The 21,734-nt window shown below is 39.7% G+C and overlaps 1 protein-coding gene across 3 annotated transcripts in view; it reads left to right on the plus strand.

Annotated features, from left to right (window-relative positions):
* The window catches only part of ap2b1 (adaptor related protein complex 2 subunit beta 1), a 173,546-nt gene that overhangs the window by 38,091 nt on the left and 113,721 nt on the right, over positions 1–21,734 (plus strand). For all 3 annotated transcript variants that reach the window (XR_008725710.1, XM_055657871.1, XM_055657872.1), the window contains exons 9-14: positions 9,931–10,026; positions 11,268–11,383; positions 12,652–12,817; positions 13,526–13,624; positions 15,490–15,749; positions 17,553–17,751. Coding sequence is in view for 2 of the 3 variants with exons in the window: in XM_055657871.1 (XP_055513846.1) it covers positions 9,931–10,026; positions 11,268–11,383; positions 12,652–12,817; positions 13,526–13,624; positions 15,490–15,749; positions 17,553–17,751 (936 nt within the window). In the remaining variant the exon portion in view is untranslated. The remainder of the gene's footprint in view (positions 1–9,930; positions 10,027–11,267; positions 11,384–12,651; positions 12,818–13,525; positions 13,625–15,489; positions 15,750–17,552; positions 17,752–21,734) is intronic.

Genomic DNA, 21,734 nt, shown 5'->3' on the forward strand with positions numbered 1-21,734 from the left:
CGGGCAACCTTTGTTTTGTTTGGGAATCATCTGCTGAGTAATGTTATTTGCTGTTGATAGGCAATTTAAGAAAGCTTTATTTACTTGACACACAGTGTAAAATGACAATTATCACAGCAGGCTAACAAATTTCGTGACTGGTAATCCCAATTCATAAACAGTAACAGATTTCCCAACCTATGCTTATGCAAAACTTGCATACCTTTTAAAACATGCCCTCTCACTGAATAACATGGAATGCTGTTGCTGCCAAACCTAAAACAGAACCAGTGTACAATATCTATGGTGTGGAAATCTATTTGGTTTGGAATGATTGCCCCGATGAAGGGTTCCTATCTAAACTATAGACTATTCCTTTTCTTCCACAGATGCTAGTCGACCCAATGAGTTCCTCCAGCAGTTTGATTTTTATTGAATTTATTGTTGATATTTTAAACACCTCAGGATAACATGGAGGAGTTCCCTCGGATCAAGTTTTGGGCCCATCCATTTTCAGTTGCATCATCAATGATTTTCCTACCATTATTAAGACAAAATTGGATATATTTGCTGATTGTGCAATTCAATTAGTTTGCAACTTGATGAAATGAAGCTGTCCATGCCCACACATAACAAAACTTTAGACAAATCCGTGGTTGGGCTGTTAAATGATGGGTACCATTTACATTACGTATGTAAGACAATGACTCTTTCCAGAAAAGAGAATCTAGCTACATTCACGTAGTGAAAAAGAACCAGAATATAGTGTTACAGTGTTACCCTTGATACTCAATGGCATTGCCATTGCTGACTCTCTACCATCAATTGAGGGGGTCGTGGGGAGAGGGGAAACCAGCCATGTTGATATTGTGGCTCCAAAAGCAGGTCATAGGCAGGTTATCCTGCTCCAAATGACTCGCTGCACGAGTAGCAAGATCAGCAGGTGCAAGGGGACGCCAGCTCTTGTTCGTACCGTAGCAAGGTGTGCACTTGGGAATATTTTGCTCATCATTCTTTATGCCAGGTCTCAATCTTGTAACTTCTTATCTGCTAGATTTGGAGGTGCAACTTCACATGAAGGATGGCAGTTGTTCATGAACCACCATTTCTCAAGGGTATTAGAAATGTTGTCTTTGCCGCAAGGCCATCATTTTGAAAAACAAATAAATAAAAATAGTCTGCCTTCTGAGATAGATTCAGTATTATTGGTTTATTTTTGTCACGTGTGCCAAGTTACAATTATTTTAAAACTATCAAGCCATCAGCAAGTACAACATGTTGTGAAAGGAGAAAAATACTAGAGTGCAGAATGAAGTGTTATAGTGTTATAGCATTACAGCCGCAGAGAGACTGCAGATAAAATAAAAGAGCATGGGCTGCAATGCGGTAAATTGGGCTATAAAGATTACATCCTTAGCTTTGACCTCCTTAATTTATGTCTGTCTTGTTTTTGAATTTTTTCTTGTACTCGCATGTTTGTAGCCTCTTCCAACTCCACAGCCTCAACATTAACATTGCTACCACTCAGACTTCAGAAATATTCCTCGTCGCCTTCAGACCAAGCTCCATAAGTCCCCAAACTCTAGGATTTCCTGTTATGCGTTTTCTACTTAAAGATGCTACTTGACGTCTACATCTTTGTTTAGGAAATGCTGGAAATAGTTAGCAGGAAAAGTATCAACTTGAGAGGAGAGAGAGAGAGAAATTCAAAATGCCACCTGACCTGTCGATTTAATCCAGGATTTTCTGTTTCATTTCAGATTTTCAGCCTCTGCAGTGTTTTGCTCTTTGACTCTTTTTATCGCCTTCTATTTAGTATGGAATTTATGAAACTGAGGGGCACTTTGCTAGAATATAAATGCTGTGTTATGAACTGCCATGGCTTTTTTCTATACTGTACTGTGCTATGCTTTTTTCTGTCAGTTGCAGTCAGAGATTGCAGCTGGAGGTTTCTCCTGAGTGGAGTGGTGTTTGATGTTGAGAATAGTGTATTGGCGGTCACTGAAAGGATGCACAATAGTAGCAACCAATTAAATTATGCCCTGAAGGCGATCAAAACTCTGATCCATCAGGAATTGCTGCCTTCACGAGAGAAGCTTGATAAAGTGGGAAGGTGGGTTTTAAAAATAATTTTTAAGGAAGGTTACCTGAAAATTTCAGGTAGCATTTTATAATTTTATCATCTAATTGGAGAATGCACCACAAAATCGAGTCAAAATTCCGAGCAGCTTATATCGAAGCTGATAAGGAATTCTTTGAACAAAAAAGAAACCAATATCTATTTGTTACACTATTTTTAATGATCTGTCATCCATTTTGAATAATATATTCAGATGTGTGTAACTCAAGACTAAGGCAGCATTGCATCATTTGTATTACCGTGCATCGTGTTTCTACTAAATATTGATATTATGCTGGGATCTGGATTTCAATGTCTTTGTGATCCAGTTCACTCATGAACAGTGACATGCTACAAGTGGAAGATGTGCCTGAAGAGATTGTGTAATGGAGCTTTCTCACGGGGTGACTTGACGCAAGATGTAACCAGAGTGAAGTGGTCGTGGTCTAGCACGATATCACACGATATAACGGGGGGTAGATAAAGAGTTCCTACGGGTACTCGGCATTTCTGTTATTTGTGCGAGTGACTTGTCCGTCTTCCGAGCTTTCCCGTTAAATCCTGAATGAACATTATGAACTGTGAAGTGTTGTTAAATCATCACGTGACACAAATGATGTCACTTTTTTCACACACTATAAATATCCTCCCTTGGTTGAATTGGCTCATTTGGAGACATGCCTGTACTAAGTAGTTTCGAGTACAGGATGGTGGTGTTTTTCATTGACGCTCTGTATGCAGCAGCCCTCTATGTGAATCGAGGACGCTTGCGTGAAGGCAGAAGGGTGAGATTAATTAAAAAGAGAATTAAGAGGAAGTATCATTGGGTGAAGCCCATCTTTCAACGGAGACCTCTATTTGGACAATATGATAAACTGCTTAATGTGCTGTGCGAAGAGGATAAAAGTGCATTCACAAACTTTGTCAGAATTTCACCAGAGCTCTTTAATGAGCTGAAGAATAATTTGGGACCTCTGCTGAAGAAGACTGACACTGTAATGAGAAAGGCACTGGAACCAGGGTTGCCCATAGCAATCACCCTCCTCTACTTGGCCTCAGGCGATTGTGCTTCTTGGATATCTGAGCACAAGTTTGTAAATACAGATAGCCTTTTTTAAGACAAGCATTACAAGTGAAAATTGCCCTCATGCATAATTTATTTTATGGCTCTTGGAGACGTGATTCCAACTTCAAACACAGAGCGTGCAAAAGCTGTCTGCGACTTTTTTACTTTGCAGCTGCAGGGCACAGACACACATAAGAGAAGTTTAAGTTAACTGCAAAAACAGCATTTTTACATCAATAGCAATGTATGTTTTTAAATCATGGATAACATTAAATGGTTTTCCTGTTGATGTACTAATATATCGTTATATATATACTCACATGAGCACCCGGGATACTCCGCAGCCTTCGTCTCCAGCAGGTTCCGTTTTTTCTCCCTGTTTCTGTAATCCTCTCTGGATTTATCGTAAAGAATTTTGTTGAATTGGTACCATTCTACAAGTTCCCCCTCTTGTTCGCTGGTGAAGTTATATGGCCTGCCTTCTGCCATCTGCCCTTTATATACGTGTCTGTTGAGGCTATTCCTACAACGGCTACTGGGGAGGCAATCTGAAATCCACTTTGCTCACCCTCTCCCTGCTCCAAGGAGCCCACAGGCAGTGTTATCTGTGGCATCTCCTGTTGCCTCTCCACCTGTCTCTCTTGCTGCGTCTCCTCTTCATTCTCCTGCATGGCAAAAACCTTTCAGACATGCTTTACCCCCTTTCCTTGAGTTTTTCTGGGAGTCATCTCTGCAAGTGTTCCAGTGAAAAAGATTCTCCAACAATGACAATGAGGTGGGACGTCCTCGATGGACACATGTTCCATTGGCGATATTGAGACCACCTTTTTTACTCACCTTCTGTCCCCTCTGTCCAGCTTCCGGGTTCACCGTTCGCAGGAGTTCCCACGGTAAACGCAAGAGTTATTACGGATATCGCACTGGCCACTACGTCCATATAATGTTTCAATGTTCAACCACAAGTGTACAAGTCACTCTTGGAGAAATTCAAGCTTGTTTGAATTTTCTCCCGAGTCACCAAGTTACACGAGTACCTGCCGTTAGCGCCACGGTGGTCCACGAATGCCGTACGGTTATCGTACGAGGTTCCCACGATGTTCAACTCTGGTTACCTCTTGCGTCAAGTCGCCCCGTGAGAAAGCCCCATTACGGAAACTGGTTGTAGCAGTTTGCAAGAAGCAAAATTGACAGGATTTTGGTTTCTCCCAGTTGTGTTAAATATTGAGAGCTCTGCAACTTCTTGTCGGTATTGTGCTGTGCTGTATGTTGTCAGAGTGCTGCAGGTGAAGGATATAACTTTGCTGTGATTAAATCTCATGTAGCACTGACTATCAAGGTTCTGTATAAATCATTCTGATTTCAGTAGTACAGTTTAATCCTCTGATTTCACCAACTGTTTGCCCTGATGCTTCTTCCTGCTCAAAAAGTAATGAGGAAAATATTTTTTAAAGTCTCCAGAGCTACATCAAAGTTACAAGAGCTGCCAATTCACTGAAGTACTTTATGCTCCTCACTGGCCTCTTTGCACTCAATTTCAAATTATTTAGTGTGGTTTTTCCACACAAACTAGCATATGTGTACTTATGCAGTTGATAGAAACTGATGCTTCAGGCATTTCAAGGTTCTGACCCTATTAGGGCAGCACATGAGCCGCAGAGGTAAAGTTGCTGCCTCACACAGTCAGAGACCCGCATTCGATCCTGACTACAGGTGCTCTCTATGTGGACTTTGTACATTCTCCCTGTGGTCTCGTGTGTTTTCTCTAGGCGTTCCAAATTTCCTTGACATGCAGGTTATTTGGCTTCATTAAATTGCCCCTTGTGTGTAGGATGCAAAGGTGGGACAACATAGATCTAGTGAACGGGTGATTAATGGTTGGCGTGGAATTGGTGGGCTGAAAGACCTGTTTCCATGCTGTATCTCTAAACTAAACTGTAGCTCCACACTACCTATCTGGTAATCTCAGTATTAATTTTAAAATAAACTATCCCATTCTACAGAATGACTAATTTCTCTGGCCACTTTTTTTAAAATTATAAGATTCGCACTTACATTGAGATGGCCTGCCTGCCCACAGTCATTATCAAAAGTGAATCATACTTCTCCGCTTACATTCAATTAAATGCATTTATTTTTCTCTGCCCCATTTTAAGTTTGTTTACATCAATGATAGGATAACCCCTCGAAGCAATTGCATTGATAAGAGAGCCATACATGGCCAGAAGATCATGGACATTGTTCTTGGATCTGTGGAGTGTGGATCAACCTCCTTATAAAGATGAGAATAATGCTGCATTTGGCATAATGTTGAAAACATGGCTGAAATTGAGTACACATGGAAAAATGTGTGCTACAAATGCCATACATTTATCAGCTGGTTGAATCTTGTTGATTTACTTGTGCCAATGCACATTTGGCTCTGCTCATGTGTTTCCTTATTCGGAAGTCCAAAACTTGCGGAGGAATTCTTGAGGTTGGCGGCAAATCCAATAGTCTGCTGTGCTGCTCAACTCCACATGAAGCCCAACAACGGAGCAGAAACCTTCTGAAAGCTAATTGTTCCTGCAGCAAGTTAGACATGTCGCAGGGTTTGCACAGCCGTTGGTTTCAATGGGAGTTTCAGTGCTGCACGGTGAAAAGGAGTGCAAAGTAAAAAAAAATCTTTAAGCATTTCTGGATAACACTATTTTTAATAAAGTTATTTGCTTTTTAAGCTGTTTATTCCAATTCTGATAGTTTCTAAATGATTTTGAAAGAATCATGTTTGAACCACCTCTTCTTGAGAAGTATCCTTATGTTCGTCAAGTTCTTGGCTTTTACACCTCAAAGGACGTTATGGAAGCAGTATAAAAGTTTGACAGCTTTTCTTTAAATGGCTTAATGAAACACTGATCAAATGCTGCATTGATTGCAAGGTGCTCGTATAGCAAGTGTTTCTTCTGCACTTCAGTTAGGTCTACACTTTTTTAATTACCCTTTATGACAGTTAACTCCTATTGAAATATTTTTTTAAAAGGTTAATATTTACTGTTATTCTAAGTCATCTAAAGTATATTTTGGATAGGAAATGTTTTTTTGCAAAATTAGCCCAATGTGGGATGCATATGCTCCCTTACTATACGACTGAAATGTCAAAATAGATGACTGCAAATATTCATTAAAGTTTTAAGTTATTAAGCAACGCACATTAATTGGTTGCGAGTTGCTTATGTTTGTCAAATTCTTGGCTTTTACACCTCATTGTAATTGCACACTGCAAAATATTACATCCAAACATTTCCTGTGTCCCATTGCGTCTTTGCTGAGATTTGTAACATTTTTATGGTTGAATAAATTAGTACTAAAGCAGCAGATGTAAGATGTCGTTTTTCTTTTACATGGCCTGTTATGATCTGCAGTACACTGTAATAGTGGTGGAAGCAGAATCCATCATAACCTTTGAAAGGAATTTGAATGCACAAGATTTGGAGATCTACAATGCAAATGTAGGAACGTTAGATTTATTGGATACCTCTCAAGAAGAGGTGGTTCAAACATGATAGACTGAAAGCCTTTGTTGTATTGTTGTCAACATCACTGTGTAAATCAACTGAAAATTTAAAGGAAAACTTTTGGTGATGTAAATCATAACTAAAATCTAAGTACTGGATGTACTCAAGGTTGGGCAGCAGTGGTTTGAGAGAAACAGCTTGTGTTTCAGGTCAACAACCCTTCATCAGAACTATCTATTGTAGCTCGTGGAGGGATAAGTTCATCTCTTAGTTGCCAGTGCTGAACACACACACAACATTGTCCAGTGGTTGCTTTCATTTATTAGCTTGTTTCTTTTCATTAACGTGCCATGGATCTGATTCTGCAGTTCAATTGGCAACCAATACCCATGCACGTGTGTAGATCTATTAACCAAAACGTATATCTCTGATTTGGACTCATCCCGACGGGAACGGACGGTGGACACAAAATGCTGGAGTAATTCAGCAGGACAAGCAGCAACTCTGGAGAGATGCTGCCTGTCCTGCTGAGTTACTCCAGCATTTTGTGTCTATCTTCGATTTAAACCAGCAACTGCAGTTCTTTACTGCTCTACAGGAATGGATGCTAGTTAAATATCTTTGGAACAGCCCTCTACTTATTCTTCCATTTGGTTAGACGAGTCGATCAGTGCCCTCGTACTGTTCCCCAACAAGGCAATCAATTACATTTTTTAATTGTCACCTGATCTAACGATTTCCTTTGTCCTTTGAATAAGTATTTCCACCCCAACTAGTTTTAATTACCCAGTTCTGTGGTAGTCTCCAATCACAAAAAATGGTTTGAGCCTATCTACCCTATATAATTTTCTAACCTTCTCAACAGTAGAATTAGATTAAAGTCACAAGAGACCACGGATGATGGAATCTTGAACAAAAAGCAGGTTGCTGGAGGAACTCGGGAGCAAGAGGCATTGAGTGCAATGAGATGCCTCATTGCAAGAGGCATCTTCAGAAGGAAATGGACAGATGTCATTTTGGATCACGTCCCTTCTTCAGACTGATGGAGTGGACATGTATTTCATTTCCCTCCACAGATGCTGCCTGACTCACTGAGTTTCACAAGCAGTCTGTTTCTTGTAGCAACGTTAGATTACATGTTATCCTATTTACTTGGCTAAAATGCAAATAAGTATAACCATTATAACCTGCAATCATTCCAAGACCAATACGTTCTCAGTAAGCTGCAGTTACTGATGAATTGTTTTTGTTTCACTATTATAATAGGTGCACTGTATGAAAATCTGCAAGTGCAATGTAGGTTGCACTAGTTGTGCTGAACAATTATTTTGTGGCGTACAATTTGGGTTTTCAACTGGTATTTTGAATCTGTTAATGGGTTCACAATTGCAGTTTTGCAAATTTGTAGTTTAAATGGATCAACTGATGAGGATAATTTGCTGTGCTTTGACCTATGTTAGAAAACTGCTTTTAGTCTGCATGGAATAGATCAGGTCAAGAATGTGTTTTGTTTTAACAATGATATAGAAATAGGCGGGTCAAGCACCATTGACACTGTAAAATCAGCAGAAAGTATGTAGAGCTTAATCTGTATTTGTTACTGGTTGTTGTTTTACCTGTTCTTTACCTCTGAGAATTATGCTGATGTTTTACTATCCTCCATTTCCAATTCTTACTTGTGAAGGTCAGTATCCAGAGGCTTATATTGATTTAATCTTTATTTACCAAAACCAGGACACGAAGTGGCAGGTTTCCATGAATCATCCCTATATTTTATTTAATTCAAAACACACTCTATATGGACAACCTTGGGACTTGCATAGCATGATGCAGTGCACCAAACACATTTAAGAACTTTGCACAGGAGTCGCATTAAAGTATTTATGTGAAGAGATTAGGTTTCAAACTGCAGTCTCATCAACATCTGCAGTCTCATCAACATCTCCTGCAGTTGCAGGGGAAAGTGCTTGGGGAGGGGGCAAGTTGCATGGGAAGAGATGAGGTCAGAACTTGGATTTGGATTATTTTTCTCTCTGTGCACGTGCTGCCAGATCTGTTATATATCTATTAATTACTATTATTATTTCAGGTCTACAGTATTTTGGTATACACAGTAAAGTTTGCAAACAGGAAAGGAAATAAAAAAAACATAGTCAAGCTGTTTGGTGATGGTGTTTGTGAATGAATGTTGGTCTGTAATTCATTGAATGAATTATTTACTGTTATGGATCCAAAGTACTCGCAAAAGAAAAAAAATCATATCTCTGATGGTTTTGTATGATGGGTTAGAAAGTCTTTTCATTGATAATTCTGCCAAGAGGGGAATTCCTTACTATTCATCATCGATTGAACATCTGTCTAGTCTCAACTGAAGTACTGTAAAATTATTGCTCGTCTATACTGCATTTGATTTGCAAGATGCTGGAATATGATAATATTTATTTATCCATTGAGACGTAGCTTCTCTCATGGGAAATGTCATGCAGCAGATTTAATGAACTTTGCCAGAGTACAGGTGGTGGGCTCTGAAACCGATTTCCTAAAAGTGTTGATCATCACTGACCAGGAACAATGCCAGTACATTTCTAATATTAATGGAATGGAGACAAAGGCTGTGCTATTTGGGCATTCTGGATGTTGACAGGAAACAAATCGTCCTTCCTTATGCATCTGGTAGGGTAATGGAGATCGTCAAAATGTCAGCAAACAAATAAAATAGCATAGACTCTTCACTGTCCAGTTGACCATTGTTAATGACAATATAAAAATAATTTCAAAGTTAACTAATGCCATATCTGATATAATGAAAAATCACGAGCTGTACATTTTAAATGTAAAACAACTAAAGCAGGTAATGGGTGATTCTTTTTTTTTTTTTTAAAGTCATGAATGCAGGGCTACAGCTTTTATTGTATTGCAAGTTGTAATACAAAATACCCTTAAATATAATTTTATCTAATATAAAAGCCAGATGTTGCTGATCTCAATATTGACACTTGATGTGAAGTTGATGGGTTTGGAAAATGCATTCTGTAAAATCAGTTGAAATGAATTAAACTAGTTTGTTATAATAATGGCATAAGGGAAATAGATATACTGATCATTTTGAAGAATAATTGTAGTGTTCAGCTACAATTTGACCACCGGAAATATGATAAAACTTGGAAATGCTCAACTGGCCGAGCAGAGTTGGTAGGAATTATGTTTGAGAATGTATTTATTTATTTTTATTTTTTTGATGTCCATGCTAAGAATTGTGTTCTTCTTTTACTCAGGTCCTGGCAGAGCTGAAGGAATATGCCACTGAGGTTGATGTTGATTTTGTCCGGAAAGCAGTCCGTGCCATTGGCCGCTGTGCCATCAAAGTGGAGGTATGAGCAATATTTTGGAAAACTACTGCTTGAAGATTTTATGACTTTTTTTGTCACTGAATGTACAGTCAGTTTGATGACATGACTGCTGTGCTCCAAGGGGACATTAAACCGATCCCTGACAGTCGCATGATTCGATGAAGAATAAGACATTGCCACAGAGATCCCCGTTTCTTTGTGGTGAACCTCCCACAAATTCAACGAGATGTTCCAAATTTCACTGATTGCAAATTTCTAACCAATACAGGCCAGGATGAATGCCTGTGGATTTGTGGCTGTGAATAATTATAATGATTATGCTCATTATTTTTATGAATATTAATAATTTTTTACATGAATGAAATGTAATGGCTTTCCCAGATTTGACGGGTTTGCTGTCACTACAAAAGAAAGTGCAAGGTGTAGGTAGACAGGAATGACTAAACAATTTGGCTCGGATCATTTTGCAACAATGCCAAGAGTTACTCAATTGTATTTTAAGATCTAATGACAACATCCATTGCTTATTGGTTATTGCTTAAGCATATTGCTTAATTTGGTTTGTGAAATCATATCATTCAAATTTTAACTGTGAGGTGTTGAGAAGCTATAGCAAGCTAAGGAACAGGAAGCAAATAAAATGTCAGATACTGGAATCTGAATCGAAAACAGTTCTGATGAATAGGTCTTCAACCTGAAATGGGAACTGTTTTCTCTTGCCACATGCTGCTTGACTTTCAGTTGGTTTTTTTTTGTGTGGCTGCTTTGCAAACTCATATTTGTCTTTCTGATGTTTTACTCATCGTATGATTACCAGTGGTCATGTTTTCAATGACACAACTGAAAAGATTGCTTTTATGTTAGCTTTTGTGACATTTCTCTGTTGCCCCCCTCCCTTTCTGAGGTTGTTAACTGATGGTGGCAGCAGGACCAGTGCAACGCCGAAGCTTTATCCCAGCAGTGGTTCTATTGACAGTGCTAGCAAGTCACTGGACAATGATGCCTACCCTGTTCTTGCGTGACATTCTTGGAATGCGCACCATTTGTCACTGATTGTTTTAACATGATTGCTGATAAATTGTAGGGTATTCAAGAAAATGCTGCTGACTATTGAAATATTTTTCCATGGTTCTCCCTTAAAAGTGCACTTTTTAAGATGTTTTTTGTTATCCAATTTTATTCTAATGTGCTGCCTGATTTACAGAGCTGTTGGACATATTGTTTGAAATTCAGTTGTAACAAACGTTCTGTTCATGTCCTAGCAATCAGCCGAACGCTGTGTCAGCACTCTGCTTGATCTCATCCAAACCAAAGTCAATTATGTTGTTCAGGAGGCGATTGTGGTCATTAGGGATATCTTTCGCAAATATCCTAACAAGTAAGTATGGAGGATGGGAAATGGCAAGTGAATTCTTAAGTTTATAGCAGTAGAATTAGGCCATTCGGCCCATCAAGTTTACTCTGCCATTCAATCATGGTTGATCTATCTTTCCCTCTCAACCCAATTCGCCTGCCTTCTCCCCATAACCCCTGTTGCCCATACCAATCAAGAGTCTGTCAATCTCTTCCGTAAAAATATCCATTGACCTAGCCTCCACAGCCTTCTGTGGCAATGAATTCCACAGATTCACCATCCTCTGACTAAAGAAATTCCTCCTCATCTCCTGTCTAAAGGTACATCATTTTATTCCGTATGGCCTCTGGTCCTAGACTCTCCCACCAGTGGAAACATCCTCTCCACATCCACTCTATCCAGGCTTTTCACTATTCTATCTATAGGTGGTATGGTGAATATTTTTATGACAATGTTCAAGAGCAATTTGTAAATAGTTTAATGGAGGTGTTTAATACTCTTATCCAATGCTTATGTTTGGATTTTTCATGCTGTCATTAAGTGTACTATTTTGATGTTGTCAATTTTGGAGCAAAGGCAAATAGATTCCAAATGGAAATTCGTGAAGTATTTAAAATTGACAGGTGACTTATAACATACCACATGCTCTGATTTCCATGTCAGTCGTCTTGTCCGGTTATAAGTGCAAACTCGGCTTGAATTTGTGTCATGACTGCAGGAGTAGGCCATTTGGCCCTTTGAGCCAGCACTGCCATTCACTGTGATCATGGCTGATCATCCACAACCAGTACTCCATTCCTGCCTTCTCCCCATGTCCCTTGACCCTGCTATCTTTAAGATCTCTAACTCTCTTGAAAGAATCCAGAGAATTGGTCTCCACTGCCTTCTGAGGCGGAGAATTCCACAAATTCACAACTCTGGGTGAAAAAGTTTTTCCTCATCTCTATTCTAAATGGCCTACCCCTTATTCTTAAACTGTGGCCCCTTATTCTGGACTCCCCCAATATCAGGAACATGTTTCCTGCCTCTAGCGTGTCCAATCCCTTAATAATCTTATATGTTTCAGGAAGAACCTTTCTCATCTTTTTAAATTCCTGTGTATACAAGCCCAGTCGTTCCATTCTTTCAACATATGACAGTCCCGCCATCCTGGGAATTAACCTTGTGATAACCTCGTGGGAATGTAATATTAAACACGGTACGGTGGAATATACTGAATTGAAATCATCAATGTTTTTACTCAAAATTGGTTAACAACTTTGATGGAACAATTGCATGACTTGATTTACCAGGTATGAAAGCATCATTGCAACTTTGTGCGAGAACCTGGATTCACTTGATGAGCCAGATGCACGAGCAGCTATGATCTGGATTGTGGGTGAATACGCAGAGAGAATCGACAATGCTGACGAACTGCTAGAAAGTTTTCTCGATGGCTTCCATGATGAGAGCACTCAGGTTAGTCACAAATTAATGTTTCAGTACAGCTATAATCCAGTGATTCAATATAAGACTTTGTGTCTGTGCTCATGGAGAAAAGGGGATCTCCAGGGGCCAATGTGATGAAAACGTGTAACCAATTGTTCTTTGCTTATCTCTATAATTGTTTGATCCTGCCTTAAATTGGCAGCTTTTGAGGAAGAGGCATCGAATGCTTTCTATTCTCACTTCAAAAGGGAGAACGTTGATGTACCTTCTTGATCCCTCAGCAGAACTGTGATCTAGGACACCATGGCTGATGTCTGAAGATCCTTCAGGAAACCGCCCAGCCCTGCTGGTGTACCGGGCCGGGTTCTTAAAACCTGTGCAGACCAACTGGCTGGAGTTTTTTGTGGACGTCTTCAACCTCTCAATACTAAGGTCCAAGTTTCCTATCTGCTTTATATGGAAACCCTGTGCCCAAGAAAAGCAAGGTGACATTGGTCACTGACTACTGACCAGTGGCACTCATATCTGTAACAATGAAGTGATTTGAGAGCTAGTAATGCCGCATATTAACCCGTACCTTAGTAGGAACTTGGACCCACTATAGTTCGCTGACTGCCATAACAGATCAACAGCAGATGCGACCTTGCTAGCTGGGTCAATCAGAGATGAGATCCAAAAAATTGTAAGGAATAATTCTTTTGATTTTGATTTTTCTCTCCTTCCCTATCCCCGGGACAGGTACAACTGACCTTGCTTACAGCAATTGTGAAGTTGTTTCTGAAGAAGCCGACAGATACTCAGGAGTTGGTTCAGCAGGTCCTCAGTCTGGCAACGCAGGTAGGAAATCCAGATCAGTAGTTTAAGTTTGCTTAGAAATTGTACCAAGGGAAATGCTGTCTCCTGTAGGTTTATGCTATATGCGTCGGATTTTTAAAGGTTGTTCATTCTGGTGCTGTGGAGCTGTAGCAGGTACTTAAGAAGGCAAAGGTTTGTTAGCTTCCATTGAAAGAGGTTTGAATATAGGAACGAGGATTGTGTGTAGGTGGTTTGGTCTCCTTATCTGAGAGAATATTCTTGCAATAGAGGGAGTGCACCAACTGATTCCTAAAATGGCATGATTGCCATATTGTAAGATTAGATTTGCTACAGTTTAAAAGAATGAGAAAGGACCTCATTGAAACTTAGAAAATTCTGATGAGACTGGATCGAGGATATGTACGAAAGATATTCCACTGGTGGTGAAGTCCAGAAAAGCGATCAAAGTCTACGGATATGGGATAAGGTGGTGAAACACCCAGAGAGTACTGAAACGATGGAATTCTCTACCACAAAATGCAGTTGAGGGCAAATCAATAAAATATGCTCATGTATTTAGGGGTATGTACTATGTATTTAGATATAGGTACAGAACAGCTTAAAAGGATCAAGCGATGTGGTGAGAAAGTAGGACCAAGGTAGCGAATTTAGATGATCAACTATGATCACATTGAATGACGGGTCAGGTTTGAAGTTCTGACTGGCCAAATACTATTTTATTGTTATTTAAAGGCAGCCATTTCATCCCGGGAATCAACCTGGTGAACATTCCCTGAAATGTGTTCATGCAAGAATATCCCCCCACTACAGAAGAATCTGAAGGCAAATTTATCCAATTTGGGGGGAAAAAATGTTACAACTGTAGATAATATCATCGTATAGTTAGATATCAGCCCATTTGAGCACATCATTAAAATATTCTGATCATTAATGAAAATGACTGACTGTTTTACCAAATTTCCAATCATTATTCAGATTGTGACACCATTTTAAGATGAAAGTACAGGTTGTCTTTTACCAATCAATTTGCGTTCGGCAAACGAGAGCAATCCAATTATTTTCACATCTTTGCTCATTTTTTCCATAATGTTTCATCTGACAGTATTTACCCTACTTCTCATCTTGCACTGGCTTCAATTTTATGAATAAACCATAACATGCAGTCAGTTTTTGATACCTTTTGTTCAACATCAACGTCAACTCCATTGAGTTCTCCTTTTCCTTATTTAATTAGTTTTTATTAAAAAAACAAGTTAAACACCATTTGCCATATTGGCTGCCTTTTGTAGTCTTCCCTGTATTGTTAAATTGAAGTTTTTTTCAATTAGCCGTCGATTCTAAATTTTGTAACACATAACATGTTTACAATAAATGATTGAATATATTGCCATTTGAAGCATTTAGCAAGTATAGTAGCAGTTATTTAATTCCGAATTCAATGTTAATTTAGCGCATTTTCAAACATCTACACAAAAAGATGCAACACAGCATTTCTGGCTGACCAAGGCACCATTTCAGCCTCATACTATTTACTGTACCTAAGTTGCTTTTATTCAGTAGTACTTGGGATTTGCATAGTACAGGTAGTTCTCTCGAGTCTGCACTGCATTGCTACAAGTCACAGTTCGTGTACATAACTTTTGTTCTTTGAAATTACACGCTTGAAGTACGTAGTATGTAAATAACAAGCTGCCTTTTAATCATGTTAATGTCTGCAACTTATTGCTTAACGTAACATATAAAATTTTAATAAAGCAATAGCCTTGTAGGGATTTTCATTTACTTTGCTAAAGAGATAATGATTCATTTGTAGAGATGTACCCATCACCATAATCCAATGTGACAAATGACGATGTATGAATATATATTTTTTTGTCTGTTCCTAGGATTCTGACAATCCTGACCTCCGTGACCGTGGCTATATTTATTGGCGTCTGCTGTCCACAGACCCTGTGGCTGCAAAAGAGGTGGTTCTGTCCGAAAAGCCGCTGATCTCGGAGGAGACGGACTTGATCGAGCCAACGCTGCTGGATGAACTCATCTGCCATATTGGATCCCTGGCATCTGTTTATCACAAACCACCAAATGCATTTGTGGAGGGTAGCCATGGAATCCATCGCAAGCACTTGCCATTGCAACTTGGAGGGTTAGTAGCAATGAGAGCACTGTCATAATAGACTGGCTTTGTCAGACAATTTAGAGACATAGGGTTGTACAGCATAGAAACTGCCCTTCAGCGCACCATGCCCAAGTCGATCAGCAAGAACCTTTTATAATAATCCCTCTCTATCAGTTTTCCCTGTGCAGGTGATTCAAGTGCGCAAACCACACCATCCCACCCCACTGGCCCCTTCTGACCCCGCTTGGATCCAGCTCGTGTCAAGACAATTATGGATACATTTTGCCAACTTGTCCTGCTCCACAAGGGCTCAAACCTTCTGGACCAGTCTCCTCCGTGGAAACTATCAAAGACTTTATTGAAATCCATGTAGATGGCATCAACATACTGCGCTTATTAATCCCACAGAAGAGCCTGAACTTCCTCCCAGTGTACATTTATACCATCAAGATCGTGCAAAAACTAATTGATGTTAAAAAATAATGTAAAAATCACAATTATTACAAAACTGCCCAAGAATAATTTAAATAATTTAAAGTTAACACAATTGATGTCAATTAGTTGGAATGCAACTGTCATTCAGCCTTCCCACTATTCAAAAGAATGGGGTCACCTAAACTGGCCATAGTTCAGTCAGAAAACATTTCAGGTTAAAACTGAGGAATGTCTAGAAATTGGTGTCACATTCATGGACCATTCAGTATGAGACTGCAGTTAGAATTATAGGCGTGAAGATTTCTCAGTGGGTTTAGAAGTTGTGAACTTTACGCATAGTTATTTGGGAGACCCAAGCTTTCTGTCAGATAGGCGGGGAAACACTATCAAATGCACAATTGCTGATGTTTCTGAAGGAAGTGCAGACCCAGGATTTCATAGTTGGTGACTCCAGTTTGTCTAGGCTTTACAGTAACATTATGATGTTCCATTGCTTAACATTCTTCACAGAAATTCTTCAAAAGCTGTAACTAGTTCAGCAAAAGATCACTCGTTTGGTAGACTCGTTAGAAATAATTTTCCACTCATATGGACAGGAAAGGTTTAGAAGGATATGGACCGCATTTAGGCAAATTGGACTGGTGTAGATGGGTCATCTTGGTTGGCATGAACAAGTTGGGCTGTAAGCCTTGTACATGTGGTGTATGACTATGACTCTAATTGTTGCTGCCTATCCCTTACCCACTTGCTTTCTTGTGTTTTGATGAGCAGCAAATGTGATATTAACTGTTGGTCCAATGTTTGGTAAAAACTGTTTTTAAAGTAATTTCAAACATTTGTACCATTTTAAAGGCACTAAATAAGTGTAGATTTATTACAAAAGTGTGTTATGCCCCCATAGAGGCCATCAAATATTCAATAATTGCATTTAGTGCACAGAGGTTAACATTGAGTCATGTTATCTTATAAAATGTGACCAGAAAGCTAAGACGTCACTGAGATTCTCACTGCCTTCATTTCCAAAACTTGGCCATTCAATATAATTTGCACAAACATTATTAAATACCCAAAACATGTTCTGCTGTCACTGCACTGTTAACCCCTGTACATTTTTACTTGCATTACTAAAGTTAGATGCACCACACAATAGTCTGTTGTATATTAGGCTGTGACAAGCTGCAATTATTGGAAGGATTATATCTCAAACAGCTGACTAAATGATATACATCTCCTGTCTAGGCAATATATGCTCCTACTAGGATAGAATAGTCAGTATCAGATCTGATACAATCTGCAATGTCGCTCCTTTCCTATGAGACTTCACATGCTGCTAATCTGATCTATTGTTTTCTTTGAGAATGGATATTTTTTAAAGCTGTCTTTTTTTTACCCCAGAAGTGAGCCGGACAGTCCAGTTGGGCCAACAACCACAACAAACTTGACTTTGGAGCAGCAGCCTCAAGTTATTCCATCCCAAGGTGACCTTCTGGGTGATCTCCTGAACCTTGAACTGGGACCCCCTGTCAATGTACCACAAATGTCCTCGATGCAGATGGGAGCTGTAGATCTTTTGGGTGGTGGATTGGACAGTTTGGTAAGTTATTTTATTCAACTTGTTTTTTGCAAAAAACAAACTTCTGATAAATATTTGACCATTGGAAAAACTTACTTCAGAAAGGAGATATAAAAGGCTATTTCAAGTGTAGGAAGGCAGATGAGGTTTTTAAACCATTATTCCCACGTTTTAAGTCAGTAGTTTTAATGTTTATTTAACATGTGTGAGAAAGTGAATACAGGTGAAAGCTCTCTTGTCTGGTGTTCTTGGAACATCACTGGTGTCAGGCTACAACAAATGCCTCTTGGTCATCTGCTGGGGAGCTGTTTTTTATTAAATTGTAGACACTAGTGGGGTAGTGTCTAGTGGGGTACCGCAAGGCTCGGTGCTGGGACCGCAGCTATTTACAATATACATCAATGATTTAGATGAAGGGATTCGAAGTAACATTAGCAAATTTGCAGATGACACAAAGCTGGGTGGCAGTGTGAACTGTGAGGAGGATGCTATGAGAATGTAGGGTCACTTGGACAGGTTGGGTGAGTGGGCAGATGCATGGCAGGTGCTGTTTAATGTGGATAAATGTGAGGTTATCCACTTTGGTAGCAAAAACAGGTAGGCAGATTATTATCTAAATGGTGTCAAGTTGGGGAAAAGGGGAAGTACAACGGAATCTAGGGGTTCATCAGTCAATGAAAGTAGGCAGTGAAGAAAGCAAATGGCATGTTGGCCTTTATAACAAGAGGAGTTGAGTATAGGAGCAAATAGGTCTTTCTGCAGTTGTATAGGGCCCTAGTGAGACCATACCTGGAGTATTGTGTGCAGTTTTGGTCCCCTAATTTGAGGAAGGACATTCTTGCTATTGAGGGAGTGCAGCGCAAGGTTAATTCCTGGGATGGCGGGACTGTCGTATGCTAAGAGAATGGAGCGGCTGGGCTTGTATACTCTTCAGAAGGATGAGAGGGTTTCTTATTGAAACATATAAGATTATTAAGGGTTTGGAAACATTAGAGGCACATTACATGTTCCCGATGTTGGGGGAGTGCAGAACCAGGGGCCACAGTTTAAGAATCAAGCGTAAGCCATTTAGAACAGAGACGAGTAAACACTTTTTCTCACAGAGAGTTGTGAGTCTGTGGAATTCTCTGCCTCGGAGGGCAGTGGAGGCCAGTTCTCTGGATACTTTCAAAAGAGCTAGATAGGGCTCTTAAAGATAGCAGAGTCAGGGGATATGGGGAAAAGGCAGGAACGGGGTACTGATTGGGGATGATCAGCCATGATCACATTGAATGGTGGTGCTGGCTTGAAGGGCCGAATGGCCTACTCGTACACCTATTGTCCATTGTCTATACTCCCTGGGTCATGTCATGTTCAGAGACTGCCTGCAGAGATGGTTGCCAGCTAAGATTGCAAAAGTTGTACTGGTAGGTTAAGTAGCTATAGATTAGTACAGATTTTAGATGTTAGTTGGAATTAGTTAATTAGTACAGATCTGTGTTGCAAATTCAAAACATGCTGAACCAGAGAGCTTCAACCTGTAATTGAGATGTAAGAAACACAGGTCAGAAATATGTGTGTTTTCTCTAGTTATAGGATTAGAGATAAGCAAATTAACATGTTTGTCTGTTGTAAATTTGTATGCAGGTGTGCAGAAACCAGGCACCTTAAAAGTGACAGGAAAGTGGAATTAACTTTACATGATATTTAAAGAATTAATTGGGTAGCTGTTAATAGTTATTTAACTGCTATTTGGAGCATTACGTCAGTTTCCATTTTATAATGCGAAGACCATTGCATCTTCTGTATAATCTCCTCTCACCTGACACGCATTAAATTGAGAAGAAAGTAGTCATATTTCATAGAAACGGACCCCTTGGCCCGACTCATCCATGCCGACCGGGTTTTATTACTGAGCTAGTCCCAATGCCTGCAATTGACCTATATCGCTCACATCCGTTCCTTTCCACGTTCCAGTCCAAATGCCTTTTAAACATCACTATTACAGCTTCCTATGCCAGATTATTCTATATACGCACTATCACTACCAAATAATTTGCCCTTCGGGTCTCTTTTACATCTTTTCTCTCTCACAAACCTGTGCCCTCAGCAGAGAAGGACAGGGACTCGGCTTTCTAAGTTCCAGGCCAAGAATTCTTCCTATGCAGCCACTCCTTATAACTGAAGCCATAGCATCATGTTCAGCATTGACAATGCGGGGTGAAGGGCCTGTTCCAGTGTTACATTGTTCTATGTTCTAGTCATAAAAACAACCTTTGACTACTACTCTGTTTCTTGGTAATTAGCTTTATTTTATCCATGCTCCTACAGCCTCTTTTATTCCATGTTTTTTTATTTCTTGTTAACATATCACAATGCACAGTTATGCACCTTTTGGAAATGCATACAATACATCAACTATGGTTTGCTCATTGACCCTCTCTGGTACTTTGTTAGTGGGCTAGATGTACTTTGCTTCAAATAAATCCATGCTGTCAGTCTGAAGAAGGGTTTCGGCCCGAAAAGTTACCTATCTCCTTTGCTCCATAGATGCTGCTGCACCCGCTGAGTTTCTCCAGCATTTTTGTGTACCTGGCATTTTCTTATCTTGCTTAAGTGACTGCTAATTATGATCCTAGTGATTATTTTGAGAGCTTTTCCTTGGAGGGCAAACCAAAGCTCTGATTTCTGAATTTAGCGCTGCACATTATTTGGAGCAAGTGTTTAATATTTGCAATGTCTGCAGTGCTCAACCACCCTTGAAATTAGATAAGATGGTGGCCGGTAGTTTTGCGATAGTTAGAATAGCCAGCTCAGCAGTTTTAATATTACAAATTAATTTTCCAGAGTATTATTCATACACAGTAAAAATAGTTTCTATTTCCATATTTCTTCTGGTCGTTTCCTGATCTCATTCTTCTAATCTGTTTTTAACTATCTGCTGTGATGTTTTTATCTCCCAAGGCGCATGATATGCTTCAGCAGTCAGGGCATTGTGTGTAGGAGTCAGAAACTCTCCCACTTTCATCTTCCTCTTTCTGCAATTTCTCTTCTGTTTTATCTGTTGTTTCTTTTATCTGTTGCTTAGCTCCCAATATTTCCATATTGCTTCCCTAACTTTTGTGTATTCCATCTCATTATGTAATAAGGTGAAAATCAAGCATTGGGTTGCAGGAGGTGGACGGAGGGCTGACTGTTAAAGGCTATGCAGGATTAGATAGTTATGAGAATAAAGAACAATTGAGCTCTGAAATAGGCCCATCCACCCACGATGTCTGTGCTGAAAATGAAACTAATCCCTTCGGCCTGCACATGATCTATATCATTTTTCCTGCATAATCATGTGCCTATCTGAAGTTCCCGCACACCTACTTTGAACTTTGCCCCACTCACCTTGAACCTATCCCCTCGTCTTTGACATTTACACCCTGGGTAAAAGCTCCTGGCTGTCAGCAGTATCTATGCTTCTCATTATTTTTTACACTTCTATTGGATCTGCCCTCAACCTCATTCAATGCTCTACAGAAAACTATCTAAACATGTCCAACCTCTCTTTATAGCTAATATCCTCTAATCCAGGCAGCATTCTGGTAAACCTCTTCTGCATCCTCTCCAAAGCCTCTACACCCTTCCTATAATAAGATGATGCACATTAATGGGGTCATACCAAAGTTTTGTAAAGCTTCTGACTCCCACACAATGCCCCGACTGATAATGCATACCATACGCCTCAAATACCACTCTAGTTGTATTGCTACTTTTGGGGAGTTACGGAACTGGACCCCAAGATACCTCTGAAATAGGGTGGGGAAGTATCAGGGATTTGGAAGGAAGGAAGCAAGCAAGTAAAGAATTATGACCTAGGTCTATGTTCCATGGAGATTTTATCTGCCTGGCCATGTTTTGCATCCAAGTTCAGAGAGATGGAATGTGGTCACGGTCACTGGAGTTTGGAAGAGAGGGTTTGTAGTCTCGGGTTCTCTGATAATTTGGCAACATCTCAAAGGAATCCCATGGAATACTGA

The sequence above is a fragment of the Leucoraja erinacea genome, chromosome 28 (assembly GCF_028641065.1).
Source record: "Leucoraja erinacea ecotype New England chromosome 28, Leri_hhj_1, whole genome shotgun sequence".
NCBI lineage: Eukaryota > Metazoa > Chordata > Chondrichthyes > Rajiformes > Rajidae > Leucoraja > Leucoraja erinaceus.